This window comes from Acromyrmex echinatior, chromosome 12 (genome assembly GCF_024713525.1).
Source record: "Acromyrmex echinatior isolate Ae372 chromosome 12, ASM2471352v2, whole genome shotgun sequence".
NCBI lineage: Eukaryota > Metazoa > Arthropoda > Insecta > Hymenoptera > Formicidae > Acromyrmex > Acromyrmex echinatior.
In genome coordinates this window covers 8,453,421-8,480,332 of record NC_141863.1, presented here as the reverse complement: position 1 = coordinate 8,480,332, position 26,912 = coordinate 8,453,421, and the positions used below count along the sequence as shown (strand labels likewise).

The 26,912-nt window shown below is 30.8% G+C and overlaps 2 protein-coding genes and 1 long non-coding RNA gene across 9 annotated transcripts in view; 2 read left to right on the top strand and 1 right to left on the bottom strand.

The window, feature by feature from the left end:
* On the top strand, positions 1-7,003 carry LOC105155083 (tectonic-1). Of its 2 annotated transcripts, none has more exons than XM_087411684.1 (3): positions 1-18; positions 4,243-4,433; positions 5,494-7,003. In XM_087411684.1, the coding sequence occupies exon 3, from the start codon at positions 5,494-5,496 to the stop codon at positions 6,538-6,540; it is 1,047 nt and encodes a 348-aa protein (XP_087267810.1). In that variant the 5' UTR covers positions 1-18; positions 4,243-4,433; the 3' UTR covers positions 6,541-7,003. The 2 variants fall into 2 exon arrangements, with proteins under 2 accessions (XP_087267810.1, XP_087267811.1); XM_087411685.1 differs by lacking the exon at positions 1-18 and having other exon boundaries at positions 4,348-4,433; positions 5,494-5,794; positions 5,856-6,071.
* Positions 7,004-9,611: 2,608 nt separating this feature from the next.
* Positions 9,612-26,912, bottom strand: part of RhoGEF2 (Rho guanine nucleotide exchange factor 2) — a 188,995-nt gene continuing 171,694 nt past the window's right edge. For all 6 annotated transcript variants that reach the window (XM_087411682.1, XM_087411681.1, XM_087411679.1 and 3 more), the window contains one exon: positions 9,612-10,980. In XM_087411682.1, the coding sequence (XP_087267808.1) occupies positions 10,970-10,980 (11 nt within the window). In that variant the 3' untranslated portion in view covers positions 9,612-10,969. The remainder of the gene's footprint in view (positions 10,981-26,912) is intronic.
* On the top strand, positions 14,910-25,351 carry LOC147907798 (uncharacterized). The gene is made up of 2 exons (XR_015546862.1): positions 14,910-15,146; positions 15,329-25,351. It is a non-coding gene; the product is annotated as an uncharacterized LOC147907798 (long non-coding RNA).

Sequence of the window (26,912 nt, the reverse complement as noted above, 5' to 3'; positions counted from 1 at the left end):
AATCTATTGAAGAAATAGGTAAATGTTTGATAAATAAAAGCTTACAATTTCCTATACGTAGATACCTCTCGAAGAAATTTACATAAATATAAGTGTATAACAAAAACCCGCCTGCCTGCATTAACGAAAATACATACGGATGTTACTTTAAAGTACAATCACAATGTAATCGATTACGAAAATTAGAGAATATAATTCCAGTACGAAAAATCTGATCAATAATATTATACAGCATTGTTTGTTGGAAGCACCCATAAACTTTTATATGTATATACTATCCTTACAGCATAAAACTTATTGACAATGACGTCATAATAAACTTACAAGGTTACAATAAGCTCACAGGTAAATTGTGACGTCATTATGAGATTATCAAAATGTCATAGTGATATACAATTTTCATCACTGCTTCATAATCATGTCATAGTGATATCATGAGCGATATCAGCACATATTCATATCGCTATGACATTGCTGTTATTACGATGTGATATCACACCTGTGATAAAAAGGATATTATTTGCACATTATCATGCCTGAAACCACATTTCTGTGATATTTTTTGTTATGAGATCAACTAGAATAATTAGAATAATCTTCACTATCATCCCAAACAACACATTTTATGCGAGGGATTATCCTTAGAATGTTCTTTGAATCTATCGTATTTCTTAGAGGTATGTGCTATATGGGATGTTTAACGCCCAATATTTCAAGTGCCCTCGATGAAGATTACTGTTTCAAGATTCATCTACTTATATATATATATGATTAAGGCAGTATTTTTATATAGTACTTAACTCTGTATATTTGATCTACTTATGCATATATATGCATATTATCAATGAATATATTACTTAATCTAAGGACATGTCACAACTATCCAGAACCGACTTAATTTTCCTTGAAATATGCTACTAAAATTTAAAAGACACACTTTTTTATATGAGCAGAATCTCATGTTTAGGACGTGAAACATCCTTTTGAGAAAAAAAAAACAATTTTTCTCTTTTGGGCAAACAAGATCGAAATGTATATATTACATATACATATATATATAAGATACTTTTGGAAACATACATTTGTTAGAAAAATTTTTTATTTTTTTATGTATACATATACATAATTATATATAATTATATATACAAATATATGTGTGTGTGTGTGTGTGTGTGTGTGTGTGTGTGTGTGTGTGTGTGTATGTGTGTATATATATATATATATATATATATGTTAATCGTGAATTTCGGGGACCCTTTTTGATAAGGATTGATTATTTTGGGGACTTTTTTGGTTCCATTGAGGACCGTCTCCAAAGTTCTGTAAGACATATGAAAAAAATTTTTGCTTCAGCGTTGAATAATTCGGTGAAAAAAATCGTACGGAGCTTTATAAAAAAACAAATTAAAGATAAAGATTCGCTATTTCAAATTATGTAAATCGCATTTGTGTACAATTTTTAGTCCATTCCATGGAACTCCGCAAATTTCATAAAAAATTTTGAGATCTGATATATCTTCATTTATGTTTATGTAATTTCATAAAATCTTCATGAGATCGTTTTTTAAAGTAGCGATCTGAAAAGTAGAGATTTCAAACTGTAAAATGCTTTTTTAAACATCTCGATACGATGATTTTTGACGAAGTTATTCCATCTTGATACTTGCTTATTTTTGCAGAGTGAAACAGGCGTTAATTTTATTGGCTAGTGTATTATAGTTAGATATATTTCATGATTTCAGTTTTCATAAAAATCTTGTTTTTGCATATCCATCATATTGAATCCGCCATTTTAAATTTTGGCTCTCTTGTTGACTGAATTGTCACTCTTTATAAGTCAATCCAATACTGACTTATTGTTCATTCAGGCATTCGCATTAATCGTTGGTAATTACGCGACTATTAGAATTACTTTATAAAAATAAGTAGAGCTTGATTTCCTCGAGCGCTTCAAATCAAATTTAGATACTTTTATTACCAACTTACACTAATATACTCATCGATAATATGCAACTAGATCTACACAAAAATTGCATTACGTTTCCGATATTAGTGATCAGGTTTATGCTTATAGAGTTAGAATTGAAATTACGATTCTGGAATTAGAATTAAAGTTACAAATTTAGAATAGGAATTAAAATTATGAATCTAGAGTTGAAATTCAAATTACAAATCTAAAGTAAAAGTTTACGTGAGAACACGCGGTTACTTGAACTACTATGTAGAGATTGACCGACAGAAGAAGAACACCCTATAAGCGCAAAATGTTCCTAGAATGTTATATTATTAAGAAATTAAAATAAGTTATTATAATATTTCCAGAATATTATAAAATATTTTTTAATATTACGAGAGTATTCTATAGAGGTCCACTTATATAAATAATATTCTTAATATTATATTCTTAATAATTATATCCTTGAAATATTATTGAAGTATTTATAAATAATATTAATCATTTTTAATTTAGTGCAATTTGAAAAAAAATGTTTTGGTATGATTTTAAGTATTAGGTGTTGGAATTAATTCGTAGCGTTTTTAATGAAAGAATGTTATTTATTTCACATGAGCATTAAAAAATACATTAATGAAAGTACTTCCCATCACTTGTAAAACGCTACGAATTAATTCCAACACCTAATACATATCCAGTTATACAACTGCCTTAACAGCACGTCGATATGTCGACTGTAAGTTGACTTTGCTAAGTCAGGCCTTTAGAATCGATTCTAAGTCAACTTTGTACAGACATCCTTCCAATATCGACTTTAAGATGTTTAGTGCGATTTACGCTCACAAAGCTTAAATGTGAAATCATTCTGTCCTTATTGTTTAACTCTAGTTAAACAAGGGTGAATGCTGTTCATGAGCGTTGTGGACATAAATCAGACCACAATCTAGAATAATTGACTTAAAGTCGGCTTACAGTCATTTTTAAAGTGGGACATTGTATGACTTAGAGAGTCTAGACTCTGAATCGTTTAAAGTCGATTTACGGACGTCCATTTTTCAGACGTTTAGAAGCTATAGTCGACTCACAGTCGACTTAGAATCGACTTTGTGCTATTAGGGTGCTTTAACAGACCGTAAGAAATTGAGGCCTTAAAAAATTGACTAATTACAGTTGAATAGAAAAATAATCGACTATGATTAGTCAATTTCTTACAGCATACGGCTTACGGCCTCTTAAAACAAGATTGTGGACAAGGTGGTTTATAATAATGAATGAGGCTGTAAGAGTAAGAAATTGACTAATCACAATCGATTATTCTTCTCACATTCTGTGATTAATTAATTTGTTACTCTTATAGTCTCATCCACTATTGCTACTACCATTGTAGACGCAAGCGTCGTCTAAAATGAACAATAGCAGTAGAGGCTGTAGAGTAAGCTAGTTTTCCGGCCCAGCTAGAAATGGTTGATCGATGAATGTCAAATCAATGATGATTCAACATCGATCAACGTTAATTTGTAGCTGGGGATGTAACAGGACGTAGAGTAAGTCCGTAAAAGAGAAATAGTTGAAATCTATTTTGCTTACGGACTTACTCTACGCCCTGTTACATCCGCAGCTACAAAATAACATCTAGCGACGTTGAATTAGAATCGATTTGACGTTAATCGATCAACCATTTCTAGCTGGATCGAAAAACCAACTTACTTCCGACGTGTCTATAGTAGAGAGCCTCATAGGGAGAGAATGGCAAATTGCATCACGTGTCCAATCAGGACGGGGGTCACGTAACCAGTTTTCTCCAATCCCTTTCATGTCTATGGGGCTTCGATGCCCATGTCCAATCAGAGGAGACGGGTCACATGATGCAATTTGCCACTCTCTCCCTGTGAGGCTCTCTAGTCCACAACTTCTACTGTTACTGTTCATTGTAGACAAAGCTTTAATTTTTTTTGACTTATGACTTATGACTTAAGGTCTCTTAAAACAAGGTGCGGACCGAGCATTATGCGCAATGACTTGCTTAGGACGTTCAGGAATTATGCCTAGATAACTCTAGGGTGCATTTTTACTACAATATATGTAACGTAGCTTATAGCTTATCTAGACGTAATTCTTGAACGCAACCCTGTATTTCTTTCACCATGATTAAACTAAAGTTTTTTAGCAGTCAAGATAATAACTTTGACAAAATATTAAGATCATTAAAGGAATATCTTCTTCTGTATATTAATCGAAATTTTTATTAAAAATTTTTGTTAAAAATTTTTAATAATATATCATTTCAGAGTTTCTACAGTCTGGATTTACTGGAATATGTACGTTTAAAAAAATTTTAAGATACTTGCAAAATTGGAAAGGTGCTTGCATACAAAATAAATTAACAAATATTAATCCATATTTGTTCACTGTGACATTTAGTAATTTTACAGTTATTAAATCTTTGCCGTCATTCAACGATACACTTACTACAAACCAGGTATATTTTATAATTACAGAATTTATGTGAAAAAAATAAACAATTTTTTTTTCAATATATACATATATTAACTTTATAAACAAATATAAAATGTCTTTATATAAATTACAAATAAAAAACGAGCAAATATAACAATAACAAAATGATATATAGTATTGGATAAGAGAAAAAGTTTGTGGCGTTTTTCCCACTAGATGGTATTAAATGCTCAACACTCGGTAATTACTAATTGCATCGACAACACTAGACGCGTATTTAAAAGGTGACATTCCAATCTTTATTTTGAGCCGAAAAAGATTGAAATCGGTGAAATGGATCAAAAGTTATTTTATTTTGAAAATGGAGACAAATAAGGAAAAAATTCGCTATATTTTGCAGTATCACTATGATAAAGGTAAGAACGCTGCACAGACTTGTGAAAAAAATTGTGCTATTTACGGATGAAGATACTTTATCAAAATCAGCACAGAAATAGTTTGCTCGCTTTCGTACTGGAAATTTCGATATCAAAGATAAACCTCGCTCCGATCGACCAATCACCGAAAAGTGATGAAATCATGAAAAAAGTCGAGCGTGACAAGCATGTGTTATGGCTCTGCTCCAAAAATGGCAAAATATTATCGAACATAATGGAGCATATTCGGTTTGAATAAATTGATTTCAATACTCTAAGAAAAATACTTGAATTTTACTTTAAAAAATGCCACGAACTTTTTTCTACACTCAATATTATTTTGCAAAATTTATTCTTTTAAAAATAAGGAAAATATTAAAATAATAAATTATTTAATAATAGTTATATACAAATTTTTACTTTATTATTATCATAAGAGTAGTATTATTATTTTTATTAAAATGATATAATGTTGTGAGGCTATATAAAATAATTTTTATATAGAGACTCACAAAAAAATACTATAACTCTTTGCAATCAACTTTTTGCATTGAATTTTTTTTCATACTTTCTCGTTTCTTTTTCTTACTTCTCTCTTCATATGAATAATTCTTCCACTCTTATTCACATTTATTATTTATTTTCATTATAAAAATTATTTTTTAGATGTGTCAAAGCAATATTTGTTTACCAGTAAGAATTCATTACTGTTTGAAGTCATTTTCTGCGTGCAATAGAACCAGCATATCAGGATTTTGTATGAATTCTACTTGTACCAACATTGTAAAGGGTTTAAAATATGTAATTAGTCACAACGGTTCTGCTGGTATTAACAGCATTGATGCATATTTTAATATAGGAAATGCTTCTCATGCCTTTTATCAATATTTTGAAGTCGAATACAAATGGATAGATTCAAATAACACACAAATTTTCATTCGTAGTGGAAATCTTGGTTATGAGATGGGTAAGCCCATTATTATTGGCGTTTCTCATGCTAATACAAGCGATAATATTTTTTTCAATAGAACCGATGGATTTTTTACATTGCCCTTGGCCAGAAGAAATGGAGAATGTGATCAAATTAATAGACATGTTGTCTTATTCGGTGAAGATATGAGATTGGCATGTTCGATTAAATTGTTTATCAAGAATTTTACTGCGTTATCTTGCGCGGAACTACAAAATCTGACTATGCATTTATTGACAAACGATTTTTTAAACATAAATCAACGTTACAGCACTTATATTTCAAAACTAGGTAATTTTTCCAGCAAAAATGATATTGATTGGTTGCAGATCATGTTCGATAGGATACCACGAAATATTATAACAGCGTATACAGTCGGTAAACGAATCTTATGTTCAGGATTAGTTACATCTATGCATTTGAATGTCATTTATTCTATGTTGTCGAAACCCAAAACAAATTATAAAATATTGGGTGTTGGAGTTGTATTCAGCAAAGAAGAAGACATTAGCTGGCCAAAGTGCGCATTTGAAAATTGTACAGATGTTCTAGAAGTCAATATTATTTCTTATGTTAATTTTCATGATGTTTCAAAACCGTCCAAATATCATTTTGCTGGTGGACCTAATTTAGATCTTACATTGCCTTACGATTTTTTCTATCCTTTCTTGAATAGCTCAACTGCGAAAATACCAAGTATATTGATTTTTTTAATCATGTATATTTTATGGATAAGTATTTAATTTAATAACATAATCTTTAAAATATATTTATATGTATTTTTTATTAAATTAAGATTGAATTCCCTTTTAAGTATTTTATCTTTGTATGCATAAATTATAAAATCTATACATCTAAAACAGACTATTAACAAATCCAAACATACACTGGATTCTAAATTTTTTTAAAAATTCGCATAAAAAGCGCACAGGATGATAGTCGGATTAACAATAAAAATTCATCGAAATCAAATAAATATAGAATACAAACGTTTTGACCCATATCGATTATCTTTAGTGTTGTACAAAATTCGTTCGCAATTTAACAATTCTACCAATCTTAGAATTTTCATAGTATCCAACAATTACATATTTTTTCAATCATTTCAATTGTCCCTTCATTCATTGCAACTGTCCCTGAGGGAAAAATTTCTATGCCAAAGTGTGTCAAAAACTATTCCTAAATAAACTTATGAAAAGAAAAAAACACATGCTTCGATGTTAGACATCTTCAAAAAATAGAATGCCAACACTGACTGCTACCAATCACAGATGTTATTTAAACATGTATATGACTAAGAATTGTTATTGTAAGCTTGTAAATTGTTTATTTATGCTTGTTGCTGATCGGATCCGATTGAAGTTTTGACTTTCTTGTTATCGTTTTATTTAGGCGTATTATTCTCATGGCTCGACCTTTGTATTTTTAAATTTAACGTTAGACAGATTCGACATTCCGGAACATGAAGACTATAATTGTATTCGGTGTTAATAATTTATCTGATATTTATTATATTCAAGAAATCCAAAGCTTCTAAGCATGCTTATGAGTCCGTTAAGGTGAATTACTTATTAATTACTTTTGAAACACTGTTTTCATAAATGAATTTCGAATTAGTGTCCACTTCAGATTTGAAAACCTAGGGAGTGGCTTGCCTTGACGGACTACCGAGTTTTATTGGCGTGATATTTGAAGAAAGCGTTTGCATGCTGAGGAAGACTCAAAAGAGTCGAAACGTTCATATTGAATAAAGAAGACATTACGGAGTTATTGGAATTAGGTCATCATTCCACATTAAAATAACGCACCTCGTCCTGTGTCGACTCTTATTAGCCTTAAATTAATATTGTTATTATTATATCTAATAATTATTAAAATAATAAAATAGAAAGTTATAAGAAAACAAATGAGAAATAACCAGATAAGCTAAAAAATTTAGATAAGCTAAAAAATAAATTACGATAAAATAAAATTAATTGCTTAGAAGTATAAACTAAAGTATAAACCTTTTTAGTATATATATTTTCTGTATTGTCCCATTTCATCATAAATATTTAATATAGCCCATGATATCTCAACTTTATATTTAATTATACATTTAATACAAAACTAAATGTTAAATAAAAACTAAATATTATTATTTGTAAGGTTGAGAAAAGATGCGTAAAGCTTGCACTTTATCTTCATACATGTATCTTCTACTACAAAAATAATGTTAAAATATTTTTATGCGGTTAAAAAGTTACTTTTGCATCATGAAAACATTAATGACCGATGCTTTTCGATACAATGAAATTTAATCACTGCCACCTACATAAAAAGTATTGAAGTAAGTATTGTACTAGTAACATTAATTTAAGCATTCTAGATTAAACAATGATTCATAGTGTCCCGGTTTCCTCTACATACAGGAGCGCACTCTTTGACACATACACCCGTAGACAAACAGCAACCTCAGTACATAGTACTCGGCATTGTATCTCTCTATAATAATAAATCATTATGTTTGTGTGCAATTCTTTTGTAACCATTTACCAAAAGACACAACAATGGCGACAAGGATAATTTATATCTACGTTTCCGTTGCTCAATTTTGCGTAAAAAAACGTAGAATGGAACATATAGAATGGAACATAGAATGGAATAAAACATACTTTCTCCAAATACTACGAAAGAATAAAAATTAGTTTGGCGTAGTTCGGCATAGAAACACGTAGTTCAAGAAGTAATGATTATTAGTTGCGTGTACTTTGGCGTACTTTTTCTACCTAACTAGGTTCATGTCCACAATTTAACATATCTTTCGCGTAGCTTGGCATAGTTATTTCTATGTTTATATTATCTATGTTGGCATAGTTATTTCTATGTTACGTCACACTCATAGAATCAGAAAAGTGTATTTTTTTATATACTTTGGCATAGAAATTTTTCCGCTAGGGCAGAGTGTGCTCATAGACTGTCATGGAGCCTCTGAAAGTGCTTCATGCTTTTTTAAATAGAGTTATTCATAGTTAGTTTCTGTGATGCATACTTATTTCCTGCATTTTGTATCGTACCAAGATACGCGAGTATACCCGTGTAAAAAAGTACTGCGCAGTGCACTAAAAGTAGTGCTCAGTAATATTTTTCTACAAGGTTTTAACATCCTAAAAGACATTTTAGGACGTTCACTGGATAAAGACAAAATAAAATTTAGTCATCCAGAAATATCCTAATGATATTTAAATATGTCCTATGGATGTAGAATAAGCGGACATAGAAACATCTTTAATATATCCTAAATACCTCCTAAGTTTTTTCAAGTACGTACTCTGGATGTTTGAAAATCCCTCGACATATATCTGTAGGATGTATTTAGGATCAATTTTTGTTGTGTGGAATAAGGTAGTAGCCAGCAAAAAAATAAGAGTCATAGCGTGCGCATTAGAATTGCCAACTGAAGGGTTAAAATGTTACAATGTGTAGAGGTTGTTAGTAATAAAACTAGAATAATGTAGGTCAAGGTTTGGTAACACTATGAGAAGAAAAAGCGCGAAAGTACAAAATTTATTTCGCAACAGTTTGGTCAACTTTTTTGGTCCTCTTGATCAGTACAATAAAATATAAATAGTTTTAATACTGTTAATAAGTTAACCTGTCAAAATATGTACGTATGCTGATGTGTGCGCATGTACGTCACATGTGCGATCATGCAGAACAATTCTCGATGCATGCATATAATGCAATATTAAAATTGAGGGTCACTTTTTCAAACGAGGTAGCAGTCTAGTACTTCTAGTAGTATATATAGAAGTCTGTGAAGAAGACGCATGAGTTTTGAATTTGCAAAGAAAAATTTTATTTCAATTTGTAAACAAAAAACTAATTCGTTTTTGATGTAACCTATTATCTGAAAGTTCTATCTCTTAAATTTTCTCGGAAAGAAATGTTTCGGAAGGAAAATATTTTTTAATGTAAAAATATTTTTCGCATTATAAACGACACGTGAATATTGTACATATGCTAGCGGCGAAGACATAGCGACGGAGTAGCAAAGCACTCCCGCACACTGCCAGACGCACAGCTCATTGACGTACTCTCATCTAAAGGACGGCGCCAATTGAATTAGATTTTTAACTAATAATTGTTTCAAAGCGTTATAAAAAGAAGGTTTAGGACTTTTTCGATTAAATTTCTTATCGATTCAATTCAGAAATAGCGCTACGTGATTTAATGAGATACACCTTGTAACACACATATTTATTTATACTGCATATAGGACTAGGTTCGCAACGCAAATTAATGACAAAAAGCTGCAAAGAATTAATGCAAATTATGTAAATTCGTTTACATAAAATCTTTGGTATTAATTATTAATCCATCTTTCGATAAACACGACAAAAATTAGCCGTTTTATTATGATGTAAATATTTTTTAAAAATTTAACAAAACATAAGTTATGAATGATATAGAGTATCTTAATTAATTGATATTTATTACTAAAAAAATCGACATTACTTAGGAAATATATCTAATAATAATTAAATTATTTGTTATAATTAATAACAATATTAATGATTATATTACAATAATGCGAATATATTATCTGATACATCAGTAAGCGATTTTTTTCAGACATTATGTTAATTTTTTAGTTCTTTAATAATTCATAAATTAAATTAGAATCAGATTGTACAAAAAAGGCAATTTGGAATTTTGTACAAAAAATAGTGAAAAATGTGGATAATTTATAAACACAAAAAGAAAATCTCTAAGATATATTTCACATTTTATAAAATAATACATTAAATCTTCAGTAATTAGAAGAGATAATGACGTGTGACTTATGTGATTTATGTTACATACATCAAAATTCCAAAAAAGGAGTAAATAAAATAGTTAAAAATTTTTTCGCCTTTCTTCTGTATGCGATATTATCGTCCAAAATAAAGAATTATACGCAAAATGGCATGTATATGCGTCGTCCATTTTTCAATTCTTTCTACGTATTTTGATTTCTCCTATTATGCAAAAGCGTTCCAGCACCGCACATGAAATGCACCACATCAAGAAGGACATCGATAAAATGTTTCTCAGTACATATTTCAACCGACGTTGTCACCTTCAGTTTCCACTTTAAGCTCAAGGTCTTCCACATATCCGCAATCTGCAGTAGCTGTTTCTCCGTACGTATCAATGAGGTCCTGTTAATATACAAAATATATATATATATTATACATGGATTGCAAATAGAAGAGTATAAAAATTAAGAGTATTAACAAAATAATCGTAATTCAACATTTTGCTTAATCTAATCTCTTATCAAAATTATTTAATTCGTTCATTAAATATTGCTTCCATAAACTTTCATACGTATATTTATAATTTAACAATAAGATAGATGGTTTCCTATGAGTCAAATTAAAATCAGAATAATTTATCTTTACACAATTTCTATAAATTAGTATATAGAATATCCCAAAACCATATTTTTTTAATGGTGCATTCTTTAATCTGTTTAAAGTTTAGGTATTTTTTTTTACAAAAAATCGAAATTGTCAGAATATTTATTTCAATTTAAAAATTAAAAAAATTAATTTCTAGTTGAAATTTATTTAAATTTAAATTTTTAAGGAAATTTTAAAACAAAGAGAGGCAGAACACCAACAATGTCAATAAAACAGACTTTTTAAATTCAAACTGAAAGCATTGATAATAGCGATATTTTTAATTAAATTTCTTGCGTTCTGTTTCACTCAAACGCATACAGTAGTTTTTATTTAACATATTGCAGCGCTACCCTTACGGAAATGAACTATTGGAAAGCCAATAATCACTATTAGCTTACAATAGTAATTATTCATTCTCTAATAGTGATGATGTAGCATCCAATAATCGGAGTATTCGCAATAATCATTCTCCAATAGTTTTTGAATGAATGATTATTGATTTCATAATCAGATTATTTGCAATAATTACTGCTCAATAGTTTTCAACTGTAGTGATTATTGATTCATCATTAATCAGATTATTTGCAATAATCACTACAGCACACTACTTTTAATAGTTATATAAATGATTATTAGTTTCCAATTGTTGACTATAGTTGATGGAAAGAAAACATATCGTTGCTTTAAAAAAATATGTATGCAAAATGGATTATTTTTTAAATAAGCAACTATGTGCTTTCCATCAACTGATTCATCTCATTATTCTGTTCGTAAAAGTATTAAAGTATAATTATCAAAAAGTTAATAGTTCACGAGTTATTTAACATTTTATATCAATATGTGTCAGAATAAAGTGTAAAATATCTCGTAAATTATTGGTTTTTTGATATTACTATCTTAATATTTTTATGCAGAATAATTAAAGGAATATATCATATTGTGTAAAAAAAATTATACAATTTTATTTTAAAAAGTGGAGATAACCTTCATATCTTTTTGACGCCTCCACCTAAAAAAAAAAAATCAAAATACATCCTCCTCGAAACCCTTCCACTTTTATTTGAAACATTTTTCTATATCGCCAAAAAAAGAGAGATATTTCAGATGGTTGATTTAAGTGGACCAATCTGTATATATCTTGACATATCGTGACTTTGAGTAATATTTAAAAGGTTTTAGTCTTTAGTCGGACATCTTGGAGAATGCAAATATCGGCAGTACTATCAACTTTATAACTCATAACTCAAACCTCATAACTTAAAATGTACCTAACGAAAAAAATACTTTATTATAGTATTTTGGAAAGCTCTTGAAATAAGCTATAAGAATTCGCAATAAAAAAATGGAGAATTCCATTAAAAAAATGTTATATAACATAAACTTGACCTTAAAGACTTCTTATCAAGATGAATCAAGATCACTGTCTTTGTTTTCCCCTTAAAATCATAAAACTTTTTTTTTGAAACATTTTTTGAAAAAATTTCTCCTTTTCGAGATATTTGCGTGTATTGATTAAAATGGCCGATCCTGTTATACATGTAAAGGTGAGTAAAAAGTCCTGAACCAATGAAATATCTCGAAAACATTTGAGAAAGACATTTTATCTAAAAAAGTTGTAGGACTTTAAGTGATCTATTCACTAATCTGGTCAATTTGACTTTGGATGGCGCCAAGATCACATCGAATTTTTTAAATGGTACACCCTATTTTTGATTTCAGAATCTAATAGCTGGTGTCAAGACCTTTTCAAAACACTACAATAAAGTTATTTTTTATAAAGTACTTTTCGAGTTATAAAGCTTGCAAGTTACACCACCGGCATTAAACATTATCCAAGATGTTCGACCGACGGCTAAAACCTCTTGAATATTGTTCAGGATCATGATCTAAATAATATTTGTCAAAATTAAGATCATTGGAAGTTGTTCTTCTTATTTTCATTTTTGTACTAAAAATTATAGCTCACTAACATTGAATCAATATCTCAGAAACGTTGATTTGCAACATTGCGAACATTGCAGTAACATTGCGAAATATAGATTCAATGTTGAAGACACGTTGCAGAAACATCTAATGTCCGTTGAATTGCAACGTCCGTATGAGACATAAAAAATGTTTCTCATATTAATTAATTCAATTTTATTATTAAAATAAGTATTATTGATTAATATCATATTTCAGAACACACGACAAAATTATAATTGAAAAAAACGCTTTCTCCTTATTTGAAATTTAATTTCCTAAGCGATCACCCATCCAATCTTGTATGCCATCCAATGATGTTTAATCTCTGTAATCATACGGGAACAGCAACTTTGATGATTCATGAACATTGAATGTTAGTGAATGTAATATAATTGTGACATATAGATATGTAAAATGACAACGAATCGACATCGCGCGTCGGATCGGTCAACACACAAACAATACCATACGTGTAAGCATTCTGCGATTTTCATGTAAGCATATATTTTATAGAAACGAATTTCGTTAAAAGATCAATTTAAGTAATTTAAATTTTCTATTACATGACATTTTATTTTGTTCATTTTTTACAAATAAAATAGGTTTCGATATATAATTTATTCAACATCATTTCAACATCGCAGCAACATTAACAATCAATGCGGAAAAATCAATAAAAATTCAATTTGTGGTTCAATATTTATTCAATATTGTTTCAATGTTGCAGCAACGTTAATAATCAATGTAGAAAAATTAATATATGTGTAAATATAACATTGATAAAACATTGATACTTCAACATTCAACATTGCAATATCTCAGTAACATTCTTTCAATGTTCTGTGCTGTATGAAATTTCAACGTAAAAATAAAAATAAAAGATACAATCCTCCAATACTCTTGACAAATATTATCCAAATCATGATCCTGAACAACATTGATGAAAACTATGCATTTTAGACAATTAGCAATATATTCCTTCACTTTCTTTTGCATTTTCTGATATCAATATACGCGCATTATGTTTTCGATGACTTTTTACTACTCCGACGTGACCGATATCATCATGACAAGTACGTATTATATTGTTCTCTAACACTCCGGTACATAGAAAAGTAACTTGTCGTTTTAGCTTTCCTGTAAACCAATCCGTCTCGCAATTCAAAGTATCCACTCTTTTACACTTCTAATTGTTTACATTCGTCGAATCGTCGTATCTTTATCCTGTTTTATCGATAATATTTGTTCTAATATGTCCCTTCTAATATAACGTGACAACGACTCAGTACATTAACGTGAGACATTTTCGACCCCGGATAATACTCGATAATATAATTATAACTGCAAAAATAGTATCAATCTTGAAATGCAGATTTACGTTCTGTTTGCATAATGTTAAACGAAAACTATCGCAATCGGTAAGAATCTTAAATTGAAGTCCCGCCAGATAAATATGGAATCTTTTTATCGCATAAACCGCTGCAAACACTTAAGTTCATAGTATTTTACTTTGATACTTCGATTCTATGGGTGCATTCGGAGAGACGCTATTCACATTATTTATCGCATATACTACCAAGCTATTCGCGGAGCTGCAAATAGTGCTAACCAATCATGATAACGCACATGATCATGACGTCATTAGCGGTAACGTTTTACGTTATAATGGCGCGCTATCAATGTTATTCCTTCCGGATAGTGTTTGCGTTTACAAGCCCCATGAACGACCCTAGCGTAGAATTGGTAGCGTTTAACATTCGTCAAGGTAGAATAATATTAAGGATTCTGTTCTTGAATGGCATCAAACTTTCCTCTCTTTAGAATTTCGTAGAGTAAATGTACGTAACGTGTGAATTTTTAATTTTGTCGTAGTGAACGCAATCTCAATTTCAATCTCTACAATTGATGGCTTGTCACTACTGTCACTAGGCCGGAGTGACGTAATTCTTGCTTGTGTAAGTATCATCTTTAACTTTTCGAAGTTTCTGCAAAGTTCAATTTGTGTATTTGATAAAATCCTGAAAATTCGGGCAAATGAGAATATACCGCAGTTGTTAGCATGATCAAATAATACTGTTACTCAATGCAGTACTTAATTGTATATATTTCAAAATAAACGTTTCAACTCTTTTTTTAGAGTCATCATCAGCGTTAATACAATTCTTCCAAAATATGAGACATCAATAGCAGTCACTAGGATTGGATGATTTTAAGTGAGGTGCATGAATTTCGTTATAATTTTATACAATTTATTTCATTTGATGATGAGAGATGTAATTACAAGAGCAAATAATTATAAAAATATAATCCATTCGTGCAATACCATTATATAAAAAAATATATATAAATAGTCAGAGTACAAGAGAATATAATTTAGTCAAGGCATGATACAGTTAAGATTTGTGTATCTGATTTCATTACAAATGTATAGAAAGTCGGAGGTATCTTGTTACTGGTGGATTTTTAATTCCCATGTATAGAAAGAAATTACTATTGTGGTATAACGCTGCAAGATATTCCGTTAGATGTTTAAACGTATATATATATATATATATATATATACATATAGGACGTTTCGCAATGGAAAAAACGTTTAAGATCTCAAAATATTCGCACATTTGTATACTTTCGAATGAAATGTGAATTTTTGAAAAATTCAATATGACGGCTCAAATATGATGTCCGCAATAGTCACGTTCTTACGATTTAAATAAAAACTTGACGAATCGGCTTGAAAATGATTACTATAAATGATTACGAACCTAGAAATAGAATAAACGGTGGATTTGAAATCAGTACACAAAACTTAAAGTGTACAAAAAACTTTTTTTATTTTACTAGAAAGATGCCATTGCTTGCATCCTTCGATTGGGAAGGCACAGAAATTATTGATCAGGAGCGGTTTTTGTACAAACGATGTCTGTAAGAACTGTTACATATTCAAAAAAATGAATTTATATCGCACAATATGAACAATTTGCTTCTGTCTTTCAACTTTGATTATATTTTGATGTTTATGTCTTTCATGGCTATATGGATGAGTGCTTTAATTTTTTTTTATAAAAAATTATTGGTAACAATATTTTTTATATCTGCACAGATTTTTATCTGTTATTCGTTGCCATTGGAACTGTCAACCATTGCCAATAGAATAAGGAAAGTTGCTACTCTGTACGTCTCGTCATGAAGAAGTAAGAGATTTATAACATATGTGCAGACATACTGATGATGGCTCAAAAGTAAGCCGAAACATCTATGCGTTTAATTATACTATAATTTTTTTATAAACGATTCTTATTTTCCCACCAACAACCGCGCAAAAAAAAAACTCTCATTAGTTCTGTATTTGTTTTTATATTTTGACATTTTCGAAAGTTGGTTATTTGTTCTTATTTGTAGTTATTTATGTTAAAACACTATGAAATAAATTATGATTGTAATTATGAAAAAAAAATTAGAATTTTTTCAACATAAAAGTGATTATAATTTGGAAATGACTGATTTCTGGACCTATGTTTATATATAATAGCTTTTTTTCTTCTTTTTGGATTCCAAATCACTTCCCAAAATATTGCGAGCGATTTTCCGGATACCCTACATATATAGGGCCTTCTCTATCAAATCGATCAGCCCTCTGTCCAAAATTCAATTTAAAAAATTTCTTTCTGGACTCAAATTGTGTTTGTATACATATCTATTTTCTTTAACACTTTGGCCTTTTTAGAAATTCAATATAGTAGGCCTGACATGACGACTGTAGTTTACGTAGTACTAATTAAGAACACTCAAATCATCACTTAGATGAACTAAAATACGATCGATTTTTACAAATATCGTTATTCAATTATTCTTCGAGTCTCAGATGAAGAATCTGCAGTCAGATTTCCAAGATTAACTCTCAGTATCCACAAGGGGATAGCGTAATCCCATTCGATTTTCATAGTTTAGACATTCGAACAGTGGTGCTGAGGCTGAAGGGGAAAAACTTATGTATCACCTCTACAATTCCCTTGCTTGGCGACCTTCTAATGCACCATTAGTTACATAGTTGTATGGTGTAAAATGCGTGTCGGGGTTACGCTAATCCTCTGTGGGTGCAACGTCAGAAAATTCTTACTGCAAAATTTAAATGTAAGTAGAAATGATTAATTGGATTATTTATGATTTTAATCATGAGTGCACATCATAAAAAAATGATTTAAGTCAATTTTATATGTGTTCTTAATATGAGAAAAAGATTACTTCTTCTTCTTTTTCTTCCTCGTTAATGCCGGCTCCCGCGGCAAATGCGACAAATACTAAATATAATAAATATAATAATGTTGTTAATATTTACCATAAAAGAATGATAGGATCACTTTTTTCTTATTTATTTCTATCACAATTCAAAGATTTTCGGTTTATGATTAGTTTCCATAAAATTGAAAAATCACTCATTTTCACTTTGCAAAAAAAAATCATTTTTAGAATAAATCGCAAAAATGGTTATAGTTTCTTAAAGTTCAACTCATTAGTTATTGATTCATCACTAATAAAATTTTTAAATATATTTTTGATAAAAAGATGAGGTTTTGAAAAAAAATCTTTTTTTTTTCCGATCTCTTTTCATTATTGCAAAATATCTTTTGTGCTACAACATTTTAGACTTTCTATCTCAAAAAATTTTTTTTTTCAGTCTTCAAACGTAGATAGATTAAAAAAAGAATTAGTTAAAATCGATACATTACAATTTGAGATACAAACAAAAGGAAACGCGGGGTTATATCCGAATGTAGATAGATAGGGACTTTTTTGAAGTGTGAATATTGAGGATTAAAAATGGCGAATCCAATATGACGAATAAAAATTTCCTTGATTTTTATGAAAATCAGTAACCAGAGATGTTTTTGGATCGCTAATCATAAACTACTCCTTCAATATGCAGACATTGTTATATTTTCGATGAATCGTAATGTTGAAGTAACGAGAAATTCAATACAATCATTCTTCAGACAACATCTTCAGCTTTTTGAGGAATAGAGGCCTAGTATTATCACCCTCCAAATCGCAGTAAGTATTGTTCATCAGAAGGAGAAATAACTTTCCGGGCTCACCGTTTGCATTAACGGCTTCGATATTCCCAGAACATTTTCGACAACATTTATGAGCATTGTTTTAGATTTCAAGCTCAAAGGCAAAGAGCAAAATTCCTTATCGGAAAGGATCGTACCCTCACTAATATACTATCTGCTCTAGTTGAAACTAAATGGGGATCGCATCCTAGGTTACTTCTCTGATTATATAGAGGAATTTTAAGATCAGCCATAGATGGCTGCCAAATTTTCAAACTTAAGGGTAACCACAATGAATTCCTTCAGCTCAAATGCTTGGTCAACAGAAATCTTCGCGTTGCCATCGGACTTAGGAGTCAACGCTTATCAACGTTCTCATAACTGAGGCCAAGGAGACTTCTCTTCATCTAAGGTTTAGATTCATGTCGTCCAAATTTATATACAAATGTCTAGTTAGAAAGAATATCTATTCTACAGAGTTTTGAATATTTGGAATATGTGATATACTCGGTTGTCAGAAGGCAACAGGTCCTTGGCTCGATTCCGATGCTAAGAGACTACATTATACAGAAATATGCAATGAAGTATACAAAGATCGGTCCGTCCCTCTGCTTCAATTATAACTTGGGCCATACTCACATACATTATTTTGATGACTCCATGACCACTTTGTCTAAGAACACGAATGATAGAATATCAAATTCAGTATAAGGAACTAGCTAACTAAATATTTTGCAATAGACCTTCTTCTTTTCACAAACAGTCTAAGTCTGAGAATGGAGTTTTAGTTGGCGCAAGTGTTTGAACTCAAAAGAGCTCAACTTAATTGTTAAGGATAAATTACCCTCTGAGGCTTCCATGTTCTCGGTTGAGGCTTGGGTCATCATGCAGGTTATTCTACACATCGAGAATTGATGTTATAATGAGGCTATTGTTTTTTCGGATTAGTGTCCTGGGAGCCATCTCGTCGCACCACTTCAGGAATGCCAATTACATGAAACAAAGGACCAACTTTGCTTACCAAGTATGGCTTCACTATCCATTTGGTGTGAATTCCTGGACATAAAAGCATCTGGGGCAACGAGAAAGCTAACCGACTCGCAAGACAAGCTGCTCTACATGGTCACCGACCCGAATTTAAGATATCTTTTTAGGATTTTATAGTATTATCTCAAGATTCCTTTAGAACTAAGTTTCAAGCCCTTGATCACTCTGCCATGTTCAAGGGGCAGTTATATGATACTTACTACAGGAACAACTAAACGATTCCATAAAAAGCTCAAAGGGGAAAAATTATTATTATTTCCAGAATTCACTCCAATCACTATAACCTTGCTCACAGCCTGATCGGAAGAGTATAGTTGAGTCCCTTGCATATTTTTGCGGGAACCCCAAGTAGGATGTTTTGACCTGTCCGACTTAATCAACTATAACTTTACTATAAATTCAAATCTTTTTCTCGCTGCTTTGGGATTCGTACCAACCTTTATGATTAAAAAAAAAATTACACACAAACTTTGCTAGATGACATAATCTCACAAATCTTAAAAACATAATGTCCGACAACCACGTGAAGTATTGTATGTTCGCTTTTCGATTAAAAAAAAGTGTTCTCGAAAGAAATGCTTTATTCCGCTTTAGAAGAAAATGCGATGTCTGAAAGTACGTGCAAAGGTGGTACAAAGTTTCGGACGAGTAATTTCGATCAATATCGTTCGGGAGTACCAAAAAAAGTCGAAAACGAGGAATTGGATCAGTTGTTATAAAACAATCCTTGTCAAGCACAAAAGGAGCTTGCTAAACAACTGAATGTCACTCAACAAACGATTTCTCATCGATTGTAGAAGCTGAAAAAAATACAGAAAGCTGATCGTTGGGTCCTACACGTGCTCAGCCCAAAAAATAATGCGAAACGCTACGACACAGCAGTTTGCCTGTTATCAGATTTAAGCAGAAGGATTTTCTGTTTAAAATCGTAACTGGTGATGAGAAGTGGATCCTATACGAGAATCCTAAAAAAAAAATCATGTGTTTATCCCGGAGAACCATTAACGTCAATTACAAAACCGAATATTCACTCGAAAAAAGTATGTATGTTATGTATTTGGTGGAATATGAAAGATGTATTATATTTCGAGTGCTGGAGAAACTGTAACGTCTGAGCGTTATCAACAATTGATGCATTTAAGTGACAAAATCGAACGAAAACGATCTATATCGGCTAGGGAACTTATCAGGTGATACTGCTGCACTAACGCACGGTCCCATTCGACGATAGCAATCAAAGAATTAATCTATACTTTGGGCTAGGAAATGCTCCATCATGCGGCTTATTCTCCAGATATGACTCCTACAGATTTCCATCTTTTTCGTTCTCTACAGTATCATCTCGTTAATACGCACTTTTAAACACCCAAAGAAGTTGAAAATTCCATAACCGAATTTATTGAATCAAAATCACCATTGTTTTTCCGAGCAGGCCATTCGCCAGCTGCTCGACAGATAGCAAAAGTGTGTCGAAAGTGATGATGCAGATTATTTTCAAGACTGACATGTGCTTTGGTTTTTTTATAAATAAATATCAATTTTCTGTAAAAAAAAGGATCAAAACTTATTTGTAGATCTATTTGCCACCCTAGCTTTGCCTCCCAAGCTTTGCCTCCTGCTCCTGACCTTCATGAAGGCCAATAATCTCTTTTTCCAATTTAATTCCCCTATGGCGCGCGACTATCGCTAGGTAGCAGTAGGCGTCCGGTTCGAGAGGAGGATGGTAATCATTTTCACTCCACAATTTGGAGCAAGCCGAAAAATATCAAAGCACCAGCTTCCAAAGACATTGTTCGAGAGCGCGCGACAAACGCGAATAAAGAGAGCAGACAAAATATGTTGGTGTAACGTCACGAAAAAAAGATAATTCACAGATTTATGCACAGTTACAAATTTATTTTACACTCAGTTCACACTACATATAATTGAATTTCAGACGGAACGGACTCACGACGGAAAATATGTGAAAGTCTTTCGGCAAGACTAAAAATTCTATTCGGCAATCTTATCTCAATGGTTTTCTCAGCGGATACTAACGAAGAGAGAGAACTGTCGACGGTTGATTCGCCTTTTTATCAGCGAGACAAGGCACTTTCTCGTTAATTGCTAATGAGAAGGCCCTAATAATTAAAAATTTGTGGTGGTCCCGCGGGCGCCAAGAGCGATTGGCAGTTCAGGGCCTCCTTCGCAAAAAGGAATCCTGTGATCATGTGCGAAAGAAAATCCGCGAGCGCGATTGGCGGCTAGATCTGTTGTTAGTCGCTGAAGCGAACTCGCGCACTCTCGCACACTATCATTAGACTCGAGTAGCCGTTAGATAGCTGGATGTTTGTGTATGAGTTCTTTTTTTTTTTAGAAAGAATAAACGCTCACAAACGTTTAGATGTCATCGATGATTACTAGAATTTTCTAGAAGCCTATATCATACACAAAGAACAACGAAATAAGATTTGAAATATGAAGAATAACATATGACAGAATTTATGCAGATTTTCTCTGCCGGCATACAATATTGTGGGACCATCTCTTGAATAGACATAAATAGTTTCAACCAGCTAGGCTACCTGGCTAATAATAGAAGAAGAATGAAAAAATTTTTTATCGTACAAACTTTTCAAGCCCGTTGGCCGCAGGACAAAGAAGTTTTCGAATATTCTGTTCTGCAGCCAATTAACATGTTTAAATCGTATGAAAAATGTAATATCAGCTAGTGTAAATAAAATGTAATATCAGATAAGTAAAATGTATCTAAATACGTATTTTTAAATGTATCTAAATACAGATACAAATACACATGTGTGAAAATCTATCTATATACAGATAATAGATACATGTACAAAAATGTATATTTAAGTAGATACAGATATTTCAAAAGTATCTTCAGATACATATCAGATACTTTTAAATTATATTTTATATTAAATTTTAATAAATTTTAATAAATTTTAATCATGGTAATATTAAAGAACATATTAAATAAATTATTTATTAATCATTTTTTTATTGTTTTGAAGACAATTAAATCTTAATATAATCTAATAATAAAATAACTAAAAAATCTTCGTATACATCACATGTGTTACAAAAAAAAACTAGAGTTTCGACACTAATAATACTTAATTCTTATATTATTACTCCAATTATAATACGAAAACTCGGCAAGAGAAAATGAAATTGCAAAAATTTGCAATTATATCATAAAATGATTTACGATAAGCGATTTTCCAGAGATTATTAATTTTACAAATTTATATTTGTATAGGCCTTAATCAGGAGTGACATTATCACACATGTGATGGAATCGTGCGTACCTTTGCTAAGGAAACTATCCGAAAATGTATCTGAAAATCAGTTCAGATATTATAATCAGATACTGTGTATCTAGCTACAAATACAAATATTCAAATTTAAATGTATTTCAGATACAGGTTAGATATACAAAATCTATCTCATATACATGTATCTAAATACGTATATAGAAATACTACCCAACACTGATATCAGCTCTCCTTACACCTCTTGCAGAAGAATCAAGAAAGTTGTCTCTCTCTCTCTCTCTCTCTCTCCGAGAGAGCGCAAGAATATCGTGAGTAACCCCCAGTAACCGAATAGGATGGGTTAAGGGATGAGATAAAGAATTAATCGCAGTGAGTCAACAACATATACACGTCCAACTACCTCGCTCGTTTACCTGGAAGTTCTCAGTCTAGATTGTGTAATGCCTCTTCGATTAAAATCGATTGAAATATATTTTAATTGGTTTTAATCGGTTTAATTGGTTCAGACTCGGCGCCTTCATTTTTAGATGCAAAAAAATTCTTTTTCTGAAAAGAATTTTTGTTGCATCTGAAAATGAGCTCAGAATTGATAACATATCACTGAATTCTTTTTGAACTCTTTTGAACTCTCTGTGCTGGGTTATTATTTAGAATGTAAACACTAGAATACAGAGGTGCTTTTAATAAGTACAAGAAAGAAAAGAAGAATGCAGAAGTAAATAACGAGCTTGGAAATAATAACTTTAAAAGATAAAAGTAAGCTAAGAGGGTAAAGTCGTTGGCAGAGTAATCAGAAAAGACTAGATGTCTGACCACTTTCAACAGTAATCCATTTGAATTTGATTTGCTAGAAAAGACAATATTAATCCATTTCAATTCTAAATTCAGCGGTTACTTGTAATTTCAATCATGATTGAATGTAATCAGCTTTAATCCGAGATTCACAATCGAATTTTTGTCGTGAATATTATATTCGACTATATGTATAAATGAGAGCGAGTGTGATAGAACAAACAGCGCATTGGTCCGCTATGTTAGGAGAACAACCTGGTAAAATTTGACTCCCGGTAAAATTAAAAATATTTTCGTACGCTCATGTCTTCTTTTGGAAGGAAACGGCAATCCACCAAGAGTATCTTTGCCAAGAGCATTTCTCTAACAAAATTTCATTGTTTGGAATCGACATTAAACTATAGATTCCATATGACTGTACAATCAGCGTGCGCACTACAGACATATGAGAGAAGTTATCGCTCGGCCACGAACAATAGAATTGAGGAAGAGGAGGAGGTGTATAAATAAGGAAAGAAAATTATATTTATTACAAAGTTATATTTATTGACTTTCAAATGTATTTGAAAGTTTGCATAAATGTTTAATAATAATATTCTACGTTACGTGAATAACCTTGTTTTTCATATTGCTTATGAAAACTATTAAGTTGTGTACATAATCTTCTGATACTATCCTATATATATACGACACATTGAACGGTTTGTTAGAACTAATTGTAATTTTTTATATTTGAATGTGACATTTACTATTTTACAGAATGATATATATAATTAAAAACTGATATGATGTATGCATTAAAAATATGTCTATATGTAATTACATTGAAAATACTACATTAAAAATACACTCAAATTGAAAGTTACCTAGATAAACAATAACGACTTGAGGATGAAAGCTCAAATTGTACTTTTGTAAAGATGTTATGCAGTTGATAAAAATAAAGACTTCATAATTTGATTATGGTTCATAACAACAACAAATTCAACTCACACCACATAAAATCGATTTATATTTCGATGTATGAAATAATAAAATTTTTTTTATTAAAATAGATTGCTTTTGCGAATGATAAATTCGAATTCAACTGCATTAAAACGAATAATTATTTGAAGCCCGCAAAATCATACAATTTCGGATAGTAACGGATTATTATTGTCCTTAAGGAATTAGATTGATATTATATTGAAAGATATTCCAATGTCATTCTTTAAATTGCGAAATATATCGAATTGGAACGAATTATTTTTGCCTGCTGGTTATAAAATAAATAGATAATAAGTAATGCGTTTATCAATTGAAGAAATGCTATAGCACGTAGACTCAAGGAGATTCGTAATCCAGAGATCCTAGATTCGATTCCACTAAGGTAAGTGTATTTTTCAAAACCAAATTAAAAATGTAATTTCAAATAAAATCACTGTACACTATAAATATCTCGTATAAAAAAGAATTTAGCAGAATAAATATGATGAAAATGCCTCCATGGCTTTTTAAATTAACCTTTTTTTTCTAAGGTAACTTATATAAAAAAATGTTTACATATGAAATTTTAGATTTCTATATGAAGACAAAAGCGATATGACTAAAAGCGAAAAAACGATTTTTTTGTTACAATTTCTTGATTTTATCTTAGTAAAAAAATCAAATAAAATTCTGAAAAAATTTTGAAAAATCAATTACATCTAGATATTAATAAGGACTTTTTAATCTTTCTTGATTAAAAGCGAATTTTGATTCTGAAAAAATAAAAATAACTTTTAAACATTTTTTTCACCTTGATTACGTTGATTTATAACCTTAAAAAAAATTGCATGTGAATCTCTATTCAACTTCCTACAAAATATTTTTTGAAGTAATTATAACTTATGGAATTTTATAATTTCGAATTGAGGTGGATTTACCATATATGAGGTGGATCACCGCACATTATTTGATTATTTTAAATCTTTAATACCGAATTTTTGATGCAAAAATCCCGCTCGATTTGAACATTTTTTAAATCGGTTTTAATCGATTTTTCAGCATATATATAGGTCATGGCATATAAATACAGATGAAGAATGGTATCCGCAATTACATATACATTCATCTGCATCTATGCAATATTGACCTACAATAAATGCAAATGAATACGATATCCGTAATTACGGATAAATATCATCAGCATCCATTGCGTACACAAGCCAGACAGAAATAGACAGGAACCACAAACAAGTAGTTGCAGACAAATGCCTTCAACATTGCATACAGATGGCATTTGCAATTATGGTCAGATATGGTCAACATCCGATACAAGTTACAAATAGAAGTAGGCAATTTTTTCAATTGCAAAAAAAGATTATAGATGCTGATACGCTGATAGATGTCTATTAGAAACGTGTCGGATTTCTATCCGAGTGCTCTCCATATCATCTTTGTTTAAAGTAGCAAGAAGTGATATCTGGGTGGCACTCGGGTGAGAATCCAAACATAGCCTAGATACAACAGATTACAATCTACAAAAATTCATCTGTTGCGCGTGATGTTGGCACGAGAGGGATACGGTTCATATAAAAAGAAAACGTCACAGAATCCTATAAAAGATCGAAAAGTACGAAAATCAAACTTGTTATTTCACAGCTCTGTCTAACTGCTTTACTGTGTGTTTCTTTCAATTATGGATAGAAGCAAATGTGAAGTAAAAATTAGAAATGGATAGAATGTGCACTGTCTATGATAAAACTTTTACTTTTTACCTGCTTCTATCCGTAGTTGTAAAGGAAAGAAACGGATATTAAACTAGTAGTTTTGAATGGACACACACACACACACACACGCGCGCGCGCAAACACACGCACACGCACACGCACATACACACACACGCACACACAATAATTAACGAGATACTTGTTAAAGATAGCCGAATAAGCGATTTTGAGAGTATGACTGTTTATTAGAAGCATCAGGCTTTTTCGGACGCCAACAACAACCTCTGTGCGGAGAATTTTTTTTGAAAGTCATTTGATAGTTGATAGCTATCAATATTTCTGTAAACTTCACGAAAATAAAAAAAGAAATTTTCAAAGGAAATTGACAGTGTTACGTAAAAATACGCATTGCGATGGCAGTTGACTGAATAAAAAATACATAAGTAATAATAAATTTATTTATTATTACATCGAATATTATACGATTAATTTTATAAACATTTCAAATTTCAGTCTCATATAATCTCTAAAAGCTCCGTAAGTTATGCAAGTTAAGTTTCTTGTTGAAGCGGTTTAAATAAAGTGCTTTTTTAAATTTGGATTTATTTAAATTTGGATTATACATTATTTGGTATTCGCCGATAACTTGGATAATGAATTGTTTTTTATTTTCGTCGTAAGTTAGTTTTTCATTGTATTCAGTAATCAGTTTGATAACTATCTCCGCGGCGTCATTGACAATTCTCAATTTGTTTACTAATTGCAAGCTGAACTAGTAATTTTTATCAGAATTCCACTCAGATACACATTGACAGTGCTTTTAAATTTGAAACGTTTTGTAAAATTTGGTTAATCTTATAATA

What these genes read in the sequence shown, in the direction of transcription:
- LOC105155083 (XM_087411684.1), top strand. Translation starts at nt 5,494, where the DNA reads ATGTGTCAAAGCAATATTTGTTTACCAGTAAGAATTCATTACTGTTTG.